The sequence below is a fragment of the Acanthaster planci genome, linkage group LG03 (genome assembly GCF_054643075.1).
Source record: "Acanthaster planci isolate LZ-2023a linkage group LG03, COTS_SCS, whole genome shotgun sequence".
Lineage (NCBI taxonomy): Eukaryota > Metazoa > Echinodermata > Asteroidea > Valvatida > Acanthasteridae > Acanthaster > Acanthaster planci.
In genome coordinates this window covers 18,760,146-18,771,592 of record NC_141779.1, presented here as the reverse complement: position 1 = coordinate 18,771,592, position 11,447 = coordinate 18,760,146, and the positions used below count along the sequence as shown (strand labels likewise).

Sequence of the window (11,447 nt, the reverse complement as noted above, 5' to 3'; positions counted from 1 at the left end):
GCATGTCAACCTGTCCCTGAAGAACACCCGATATGGCCTCACCGATATGGCCTCAACACTCTTATCCTACACGCAGGTCTTCACAAAAAAACACAGGGCATTTTTGGTCACTTTCTGTTTCTACAACCCTGTATGTGCATGCAATTTCATAAGAGGCATCGAACATCATCCCAACTCTATGCAACTTGCACAGCAACATAAAATGGTTTTCAGAATTTGAAGTTTTAAAAAGAATATCTTTCAACAGCAAAAAACCTCAGACACAACAAAAAGGGGAAAAGTGACACTAATAAAATAAATCATAAACGGGGTAGGTTATTTGGAAAAAAGGAGCCATTACAACAGCTTTTATTCATCACATTTTGGCAGCATATCTCACTACACTGTACAGGCCAGTTTACATACCGTAACAATACACTTTTAATTACCACTTTTGTGACTGGCCTCTAATTAATTACAAGTACATTGTATACTTTGTTAATTTGGAACACCTCTGATACACCATTGAGAATTATGAAGCACAATTTGCAATTTACATGAGAATCAACAAGTTCCCCCAAAATCACATGCAATGCTTCAAGTGATCAAAAAGGTGGCTTCACAAATAAATTAAAATGAACAGGAACATCTTGGAAAGTATGGCCAACAAAACATCTCTGGTAAATATATTATAACATAAATGTTACATTATATCAAAACCTTAAGAAAATTATAAATAAGCATGATTTCAAAGCAACAGTTTATAGTAACCTGTTTTAAACTCCAAGGAATTTGGTTCAACAACTGTGCTGCATGGTGCATAAGTAATATTACTCCTTTCACAAACTGTTTAGGGTAGTTTAGAAAAGTAATTTCCCTTGTGCTCGTATGTACGTGCACCAAATGCCATCAGCACAGATGATTTGAAAAAATCAACAGTGGTAACAATCACGTTGAAGTTTCACCCAGGAAATGTGCACAGAATTTGGTGAATATCATTTTGGTAAAAGCTTAGCAAAAATGAGAACCAACAGATTAAGTCTAAAATATGAACACTGATACATCTGTGACAAACAGGCATGACAGCATTCATGTTTTGTGGAGAACAGGGCATGTCACTGAATCATCCAAAAACAAAACTTAACGTTGGTTAAGTTAAGGGCATCATCATATGTTCACTGTATCACTGTTACTAAAGATTTTTCAACCTTCACCTGCAGTAATACTGGACAAATGAGGGATACATGTGGGTCATTTATGTGCTTTCCCTCACTCCCAACACATAATGAGAAACACAAGATAACACCTGTTGTGTTTACACAATCACTTCTAGTCACACAATCAGTGCTTTACATTACATTGAATTTTTGTTTTGTAGGTACATGTACTTGACCTATCCAAGTATTGGTCGTTCAAGAATCTACGTACAGTACTCCCAACCTCCTTACAATACTGCATCACCTGAAATTGTTATTTTTTTACACCCAATTTTTTCCTACTGTTCTTCTCAGACACAATTTAAGCAAGCTATTATACTTATTATCTATGTGAGTGCACTGTTAGAAATATACATATACAGGTGATTTACACAAACCTAAAGAAAGGTTACAAGAATGATTTCTCCAAGTACAGTATTTTACATTTGAGCAGTGCTGGCACAATGACACAAACATATACATTATGTACAAGTTCACAACATATGAAATACATTTGCATGGACATTTCTTTACACTCAAGCATCTATAAGTGATGTTACAGTTTAGTACAGAATCCATGTAGTTGATCTGCTTATAAAGTTGTACATGTAATTGCATGAGATAGCATACTGTAACTCCAGGGTTAAAATTTAACAAATCTAAGTAAGGCCACATTAGATTTTTTTCCTGACCCACAGATGTGAGTTTGAAAATTATTAGTACCGATATACCAGGTACACTTGCCCATTTTCGTACGTGTACATGTAGTACAACACAAAGTACTTCAATCATGAGATGTGAATGATTTCTTTCTGAATTACATTCTAAAGATAAGAACCTTGTGGTCAGTCCTGGATACCTATTACTTTGATCAAAAGACTACGAACAGGAAAGCTTCACAAGTCCTTCACACACCATTCAGTCTCACTGTGCTCATGGGAATGCACGACAAAGGCATTCCTTTGTCATTGTTCACCCCACTTCCTAGGGAAACCACTGGTGACAAATGCAGTGTCTCAACTGCAGCCATGGCCATGCTACAACACGGTTACAAATTGTTCAAATTACCACCCTTTGAGTATTCGTTTAAAAAACATCTGCCAGTCTAGACACTAAATGACAATGGTTTTAAACGCCAAAGATGTGGGACAGTCTGTATCAAATATGGATTGTTTGTGTTAGTTACCTGGCTTTATACAAAGTTTCAATTCGTGTGTGTGTGCAGCAGCAAAATCATCCACTCACTGAAATTTATATCCATGGCAGAAATTCAATGAATTTCTTTGTTTTCATAACGAAAAGTCTTGTGATAAAGTGCGTACAGTTCGCACATTTTTTCCCCACCTGATCCACCAGGTGGAATAAACATTTTCTTCCATTGTATATGGACAATGCCCCATAAGCTGTGAGATATTCTTTGAGAGTGAGCCATACATTAATATAATTGTGCAAACAATCCGCCCACTATGTGGCAAATGTTCAGTCCTGCTGGGCCTCTGCTCTCCACTCTTTATCTTCCTTGCAATATCCAGACAGCATTTTGAGACATGCCATGACAAATTACCAATTTTACAGGTTACGACCTTTGGGCTGCACAGGCCTTGGCCAAAAAGACGCCCGCCTGCCAGAAAGCATGTGAATCATTCTGCAAACTCCGCTTGGATAAACAAAACCTGACAATGCCCCCGACCGACCTGTGATAAATTGTGAATAGCGCAATTTTTGAGGGGGGCAGCCTTGTTCTGGCAAGCAATGGGCTTCCTTACAGTAGCTGGCCACCCGACAAAGGCTTCCAGCTAATTTGAAGTGGTGGGAGTTTGCAATGAATGAGTGCATGGGATACTGGCAAACTTGAGGGATTTCTCAGTAACCTTTGCTGGTAGTCCCACTTCCTTGGTTTTGTCGCAATATTTCAGGAGTGTCTGTGGCATGTTTAGGGAAGGGCTCATTCTTAAATCAATGGTACAATAACAAACGTGAACACGACACTGATGCAAGATACTGTGTGGAAAATTGTTCTTATGTGCACCATTCTCTGCATTTTTCAGACATTTGTTTAACCACAAAGGTCTCAGGAGGCACACAAATGTCTTAACATAAGGGTTAAAAGCTTCATACAGTGTCCAGCAAGAACATATACACCGTACATGAAATGTTTTGTGGAAGCTTATTGTACAATTAAGAAAAACCCAAGACCTGGCAGTGGCAGAAGGCTTTCAAACTTAAAGCTTTTCTCTCTTCAGTATAAATATCTTGTATAAAATTGTGGCATGCTATTGATGATCAAGATATTGACAGATTAACACTGGGTGTAAGTTCCTGTTTACTGTTGAATGCTTGGGTTAAACTGACATGAAGTTAAACAGGACGTCTGTTCACAAAGGACAGTTCAGAGCAATAACTGTGTTCTTGTCAAAGTGTGGACAAACAGGGAGAAACTTCATGTAAATGTACATGTAAGACATGGCAGACTTCACAGCAATTTGATGTGGACCAATAACCTAGAAGTATTGACTTGCATCAGCATGCCAGAAGCAGGGCCTTCATTTTACTTGTGCACATTTTTGTGTGCACATGTACAGTGGCTCCACTAATCTTGTTTTGATTTTACTTGATTCACTGCATTTATAAACTACAGATAAACACTACCAGTGGTCAAAGAAGGTAAAAAGTCAAGGCTCTGGGAGGGCAGCAAATGAACATTTGTCAACAGCATGTTCTTTTATTGTAAAATACTGTTCTGATTAAATACACAGATGCAATATTTTTTACAGCAATGTACAATACTTAATCATTGGCAAAGCAGCTTTAACCGAGCTGGTACAGCAGAACAAAGGACACACATGTAAAACATTTCCAAATTCAAACATCCGTTTCTACAAATAAAACCAGGGAAAAACTTCACTTTAATACAGACTGTTTTGGTATGGTTATTTGGGGATATCAATTTCTTTTCACATTTCAAAAACGAAAAAAAATGTGTATTTTTGTGGCTCAAATTCACGATGCACCATAAAATTGGCATTTAACACAACTGAAGTGAAATATTCTTCTCTTAGCATCAATTCTATTCTAAAAATTGATTGTGACCTATGTAGGCCATGGACGCAATTTCCCCTCACATGAACCTCCGAGCTATGCATTTGTTACACTTTGATAGCTTTTGGGTTCATTATTTATGCACAGCAACAGACCTTAATGCCCCTTTGCCATTTGACTGTGCCGTTGTGGGACATGAAGACACAAACACATAAAAAATTTACCCTTGGTGATCACTAGTGCAGTATTAATAAGAGCTGTATAGAATTCCGAAATACCCTCAGCTTTGAAGAACCTATGAATTGCTTTGGATTTGGATTAGTCTTTAAATTACAAAGATGAAAAACGTGGGTATAAAACACTCACATTAAAAAAACTACCTTTCAGGCATTGCAACTGATCTGGAATTTTCAAACTCTGCAACCATTAGGATGAGTCCATAATTTACAAATGAAAACAGACTGGAAATGTGAAGTCCATCTCAAACAACACATTACACCAGGGTAAACACCATACCCCTTGCCTGGGGTTGGATTCTTGAGAGACAAACTACACGTATGTATGGTACTGCCTCACAATGAATCCAGGGGCTCAGCAGAGAGAAACGATTTCCAAAATTTACTGGCAAACCTGTCTCTGAAAAAAAGGTGCGACAAGTTTCTGGTCACACCTGGCTGGAAGTATTGTTGTTCAGGTCACGGATGGTCTGGAAAACATGACTAATCTAAAAATAGCTCTTATTGAGGGTATTCGCATAATATTACACAGTAATGCAAATTCAGGTGAAGATGTTTTTACAACAAAATGTTTTCTGAATTCAGAATTTTTTCTCCAGAGACATGCCTTCAAGCCTAGTAGTAGTAATGTGAGCCTGGTACCGATTCCCAACATGCACATTTAATATAAGACTTTTTTTTAGTTACTGATCCACCTCAATAAATCTATTACTTTTACTTCAGTGACAAAAACACATTTTGTACAAAGCACAGGCATGATAGATGTGACAATCATTATTCCAGTGCTACACTAACATCAGTATAAATGAAACCTTTGTGCATACTAGTAGCTGACATACAGCGATATCCTTTGGATTGGATATCCTGCAGTGGTGCATCATGCATGAATGGTAAATCTAATGACAAATGAAAGCACAGCTTAGCTAGGTTGAGGTACTGTTCAGTACAAAACATCATATACAAAATAGGGTTGATAAACAATGAAGTGCAATGAATGAAAATTACCAAACACAAATCATAATTGTTTTCAAAATGAAACCAAACCCTACTCTTACTGTTTGAAAAATAGCAGTAACAGGTAAAATCACAAGCCACCGAATGGGACAGAATCAGTCCATTTTGGGCTGCAAAAAAGTCTGGGATAATCTGGTGGTTGCAAGGATAAATAATGAACCTGTCTGGTTTTCTAAGCACCATGCTGTTAGTTTACTTCTGAGAGAGCACAGCAAGCTCTTGGACAAATTTCGTATTGTCTCAATTGTAAGGACTTAAAAACATGCATGTGTACTGTAGAAGCACGGTTGATGCTATGTTTAGAGCTTTTTATGCCAGGTTTACAACAGATCATTCAAAGTGAACACTGCCAGGCATTTATGAAACAGTCACTTGCTTTTATGTAAAAATGCCCTATTTCACAACACCTACAATGCCCAATGCCAGTGTACACATTCAGTACCAGAGCCACTTCAGGCTTTGAAACGGCGCGTTCAACTTCAAGGTGGGTAGTAACATACGTGCAACATGGAGAAATTCAAAAACAAAGTTACTTTGGATATAAATGTGAAATCTTCCATAACTACTTCATGCTTTAATTAATCACCTATTTGGTTACATTCTCAAAATGCTATTACACGTAGTTGCTCATGTGGATTCGGAACTTTCCAACAGTGACTTGCGGAAAATATTTCAAGCCCAAATTCCTCATTCTTCAATTTTTCCACAGGTTTTTCCTGGGTTCTAGGCACAAGTATTATTTTCTCAAAGGAGTCTTGAGCACAATGTTCGTTAGTTGTCCCATAAAAAAAGTCTTTAAAAAAAGCCAATAGTTAACATCAACAAACGCAGGCTTGTTCATGACATGAGCTGAAAGAGCTGTCAGCAACCCCAAAAAATTCATAAGATTTCAGGCAGAACTTAAAGGGGCCTTGCGAAATCGTGACACTCCTGAAAAGGGGCCCAAGCGCAGAAATATGATGGGCCAGAGAAATTCACATTTGCACAGCATGATGGGAGAGCATCTGCACAGCCCTTTAAAGAATTCCTCGCCAGAGCTACAGCCCCTGAGACCTGTGAAATTGATCTCTCTGCAGAAAATTCAAGGGGAGATTGATGTCAATTTGGGCACAGGTGATGGGAATTTGAAGTTTGAGAAGTTGCAGGAATGAGGGTATGGAATCTCCCCTCAATCTCCCTAGTAGGCAGGGCAATGGCCTCAAAGAAAAAGGTCACCACTCCGAATCTGTTTCTCTTGACAATTTAGATAATGAGTTCTTCAGGAGAAAAAAAAAGCTAGCTTCCCTGTTGGTTTAACTGAACACCATGACCAGTCTACCTCAAATTCTGCTCCAAGAAGGCGGACATTTTCTTGTACATAGGGCAACACTTCACACTAATGTATAACGGGAATGCCTGCCACATTGACAGTTGAACCAAATTCTGACAATTATCATATTGGAATGAACTACATCTTTGATGAACCGTGAATCTTTGAAATATTAACTTAAATGACATTCTGACGCATGTCCATGATGCATAAAATTACATCCTGTGCCTAGCTCCCACCAAGTTACAACACACTAGCTTTGAAAGTGTTGACGATTAATCTGATGATAAATAATGGCACAATTTGATGCGACCAGTACTTCAGAATGTAAGGCTTTACTCCACAGTGAGGAATGAGAACTTTAATACACTTGCTTTAGCCCAAGGACAATTTTTTTTTGGGGGGGGGGAATGGGTTCAGTCAAATGAATGTCTCCTGAATTCCTTTTGAGGACTGGTTGACGGATCTTAAACTTGGATGGGTCTGACAACGCTGGGGTGATATGAGCAGAGGTGAGGTCATTTTGGAGTTTGTCCAGGTGGAATTCATTTTAAACTCTGTGCCCAAACCAACTACACATGATGCACTGTGGAGGACGACCTTTGTACCCCAGTAATCCTGTACCAGAGTGGTTTGGCATTATGGAGGTGCTTGGAGTTAGAGTTCTCTGTTCAAACACTGGATTGTTTGCTGCCATTCCATGCATATTCCACTCATGCATACTATTTCAGTGGCACATTTCGACGAGCTGGTTTGATAATAAACCAGTGACAGGAAATGAGTGATGTATTTTTGCTCTAATATCAACACTGGTGGGTTTATTTTGATATTTTAAATTGATGGAGGATTAAATGCCATGTTCTCAACCTTCCAAGAAAAATATCCAGTCTTATCAACCTGTGATGAAGTGCTTTGGAGTATCCCTTTGATGTACAGTGGGACTATGCCATATGAAAATTAAATCACAGTAGAATGGATGTTCAAATTCATCCATGTTATGTGGAGAGTAGTTTGAGATTTTTTTAGATTAGATTATTTTAGGTAAACAGTCATAGTAAGGGTCAGAAACAAAATGAAGAAAATACACAATACACAAGAAATACAAATGAAGTTTGATTTTACAGTGTGGCTAGTGTGGCATGAGGAATTCCTTTTCACTGTTATTCTTCTGTTTAACAGGTGGAACAGTGAAGAAATATTTTCCTGACAGAGTGACACCACTGATCTACACAGCACATTATACGGGTGATTCATTGAAGGTGGTGGCCATCAAACAGTCCTGAAATTTGTATGATCATTCCTCCATGGTATGATCCAACACTGGTAACAAAACACATGCTGCATTTACTGTACATGTACATTGGTCCTTTCAAAGGTCCTTCCACAACAGGTTTTGGCTATTAGTATTTATCAAAGTCTGTCATTAATCACACATGGTGCAGCATACCAGACAGTTTGTGTAGCAGTTGGCACTACATGTAGCTCCCCTTGTCTGCTCTCAATGCACCCTGAGTGAGGATCTATCCCTTCTTCAAGGACTTTTGTCACAACACTGGGTCCCAGGATCTCTTGATGAAAGATACCGAGATTTAGGGACCAACACAAACTTAAGAGCTGAGGTTCTACTGATTTATCACAGCCTGCAACAATAAAGGAGCTCCAAATATCTGTTAACTCTCCATTCCTCTTGATGCTGCTTTGCAAGTTGTTTCCACCGGTATTCACAGATACAACTTTGTTTCTTGCTTGCGCATCTACATCCATACTTTTTGGTGAACAAATTACATCATTTGTTTGTGAACTGACATTTTACATTAAGTTAGCCCTTTTTAATATTTAACATTCACGATGAGCTCCATTTACATTCTCTCTACATTTGGACTTTCAACACATGTCACATGCAGTCACAGTAATTTCACTGCAAGTTTAACCAGTTTAATAATGCAAACTACAGATTTTCAATTTTGTCATCTCATGATCTGGTATACCAGTGAGTGAACTCTAAGCAAGGTACCATTTGTCTGATTGAATAATTATCATTTAAAAACAAAGATTTACAATCCTCATAAAACAGTTTTGAGCCAACACTTAATCAAACAACACATACAGCTACACAATGTCTGCAGTTTGGTAGAAGTACAACTCCGGCACAAAATGAAGCATTTATACGTTGACATTTCTGTTCACAAATTACAGCATATTTACAAAATTTCCACCCACCTGGTATTTTGTCCAGGACCGGTGGTGGGTGCCTTTGTTGTCCAGGACGCTATACAACACTAAAGTTTTCACGCAAGCTCACTGTCACAATGTCACACCTACATGCAGTCAAGTTAAGTTTATACGCACAGTTCTGACCCAAAACGTCATGACAACCTGTCCATTGAAAACGATTTCAACACCGACACGCTGTCTGCAGGTTGGTCGATGACAAAAAGCTTGGCTTTATCGACTACACTATGCTGTTAATGACACACGGTTTATCCCAGGGCTCAATGTCTGTTTCAAAAGCAATTGCAATAACAGTTCACATCATACGTTTGTTGGCAGTTGCTTGGGCTGAAATATTGAACAAATCCTGCTGTAAAATACTGACCATGACCGAACAGTTTTGCCAGACCAAATCCAAACGCCGCTGGTGATTCCGACCACCAACAGCATGAGATATTTGATCATGTAGACTAGAAAGTCTGGATAAGGTAGGTCTGTGATGTACATGTGTTCGGCCATTTGGAACGAGCAAGAGAAGCTGTACATTGCACAGTTTTGCTTTACCCACTGGACCTGCCACCGGGCGTGGTTGGACTGCTCATAGAAATAACATCCGATGACGACAGAGGCCGGGAGTGTATACAACACGGAAAATAACCCAATGCGCATCATCAGCTTCTCGAGTTTGTCAGTCTTGTTCCCATCCTGCTTCATGAAAGTTCTGATGCGGAACAGCGCGATAAATCCAGTGAGCAGAAATATGGAGCCGATGATCAAGTAGACAAAGAGCGGGGCAAGGACAAATCCCCGCAAAGCGTTGATGTTGGAGACGCCCGTGTAGCAGACACCAGCCAAAGGATCACCGTCGATTTCCCCGACTGCAAGGATGACGATGGTCTTGATGGCAGGTATGGACCAGGCAGCAAAGTGGAAATACTGCGAGTTGCGCTCGATGGCCTCGTGGCCCCATTTCATCCCAGCGGCCAAGAACCACGTCAAGCTGAGGATGACCCACCAAAGTGATGATGCCATGCGGAAGTAGTAGAGTAACATAAAAAGAATGGTGCATCCCTCTCGCTTGGCTCCGTGCGTCATGGTCCAGAGTCTTCCTGGTGCAGTGGGTTTGTTGCAGGCCACCTTGTCTGACAGGAAAAACCCACTGATGTAGACAACAGAGATGATGAAGTAGCATCCAGAGAGAAAGATGATTGGACGTTCTGGGTACTTAAATCGGGTCCGGTCAATGAGGAATGTCAAGACAGTAAAAAGAGATGAAAATGCACAAAGGAATGCCCAGGACCCAATCCAAATGCGGGCAAATCTTTGCTCACTAGTGTTGTTGAAGTACATGTGGCAAGGGGCTCCGCAGTTCTTGGCACCCATGAATTCATACTCCCAATCCGGATCTACCATGAGCTCCTTGGGACAAGAGAAGGGAACGTTCTTGACGATTGACGTGGTAGGGGGAATTTTTGTCACATTAGGTGGTGTCGTGGGCGGTATGGTGTATTTGTCCGTTGTTCGATTGCGATCAAAACACAGACCAGTTTCGGGGAACTGTTCACAGTCTAGGCTTGCAGGCCAGGAAAAACCAAATTTGTTCATGAGTTCCTCGCAGCCGCTACGGGCGCTGAGGCAGAGCGATTTACAGGGTTGGAGAGCAGGATGATCGGGGATCCTAGCACAGAAGGGTGCGTACATAGAGCACAAAAAATACTTGAGATCCACGGAGCACTGTACCTTGACAAGCGGGTAAAACTGGTGGACCTCCAAACCGGCTTCATCCTGTCGCTGGTGGTTCAGTAAATTCGGCATGATCGTCTCGTTGTAAGGGACATCCTGGCACAACGGAATGGTGATGGGCTCGCAACGACCGTATGACATGCTGCCGATTTGACATTCGACCACGGAATGTCTGCACAGGAAAACGACGACGATCGCGACAACGCGGGCTGTAAAACACGGCAAAATACCCCCGTTCCTCAACGCCATTGTGTCAGACGGCTTCCAAAAATCTGCTGATATTACCAGATCATCTAGAGAGCGGCGATCAAGGCTTGACTGAGAAGAAATTCTGCAATGAAAATGACCGAGAATGCCCGACAAGGCGGTAAGACAATCTTACTAGTCCTCCGTACGTACCCACAGTGCTATACATTATCCAACTGCGAATCGCTCACAGAAGCCGAAGGAGCGCATGTTTATCATATCGTACCTGCTTTGTGGCAGGCCCAATACCTGCATCTGACGTCACGAGAACCGTTTCTATTACCCCAAATAGATACGGTGAAACAGGACGTGTTAAGAAATACGACAAAGCAAACAACTGTTGAAAAATAGCATATTTACTACTCTTTATAGCTAAAATTGTAACCGGTTTCAAACAAAATATCTTTTATGAAGGTCTTATTTCTCGAAGCTTTTTACAATAAAATGCATCTGTGGGACCGCCGCAAAACATTA

At 40.2% G+C, this 11,447-nt stretch overlaps 1 protein-coding gene across 1 annotated transcript; it reads right to left on the bottom strand.

Moving 5' to 3' along the window:
• Positions 1-315: 315 nt before the first annotated feature.
• On the bottom strand, positions 316-11,168 carry LOC110990217 (frizzled-2-like). Its single transcript, XM_022255101.2, has one exon. The coding sequence runs from the start codon at positions 10,974-10,976 to the stop codon at positions 9,306-9,308; it is 1,671 nt and encodes a 556-aa protein (XP_022110793.2). The 5' UTR covers positions 10,977-11,168; the 3' UTR covers positions 316-9,305.
• Between the last annotated feature and the right edge of the window lie 279 nt (positions 11,169-11,447).

Bases quoted from the DNA above. Each gene is read 5' to 3' on its own strand.
- LOC110990217 (XM_022255101.2), bottom strand. From the start codon at position 10,976: ATGGCGTTGAGGAACGGGGGTATTTTGCCGTGTTTTACAGCCCGCGTT.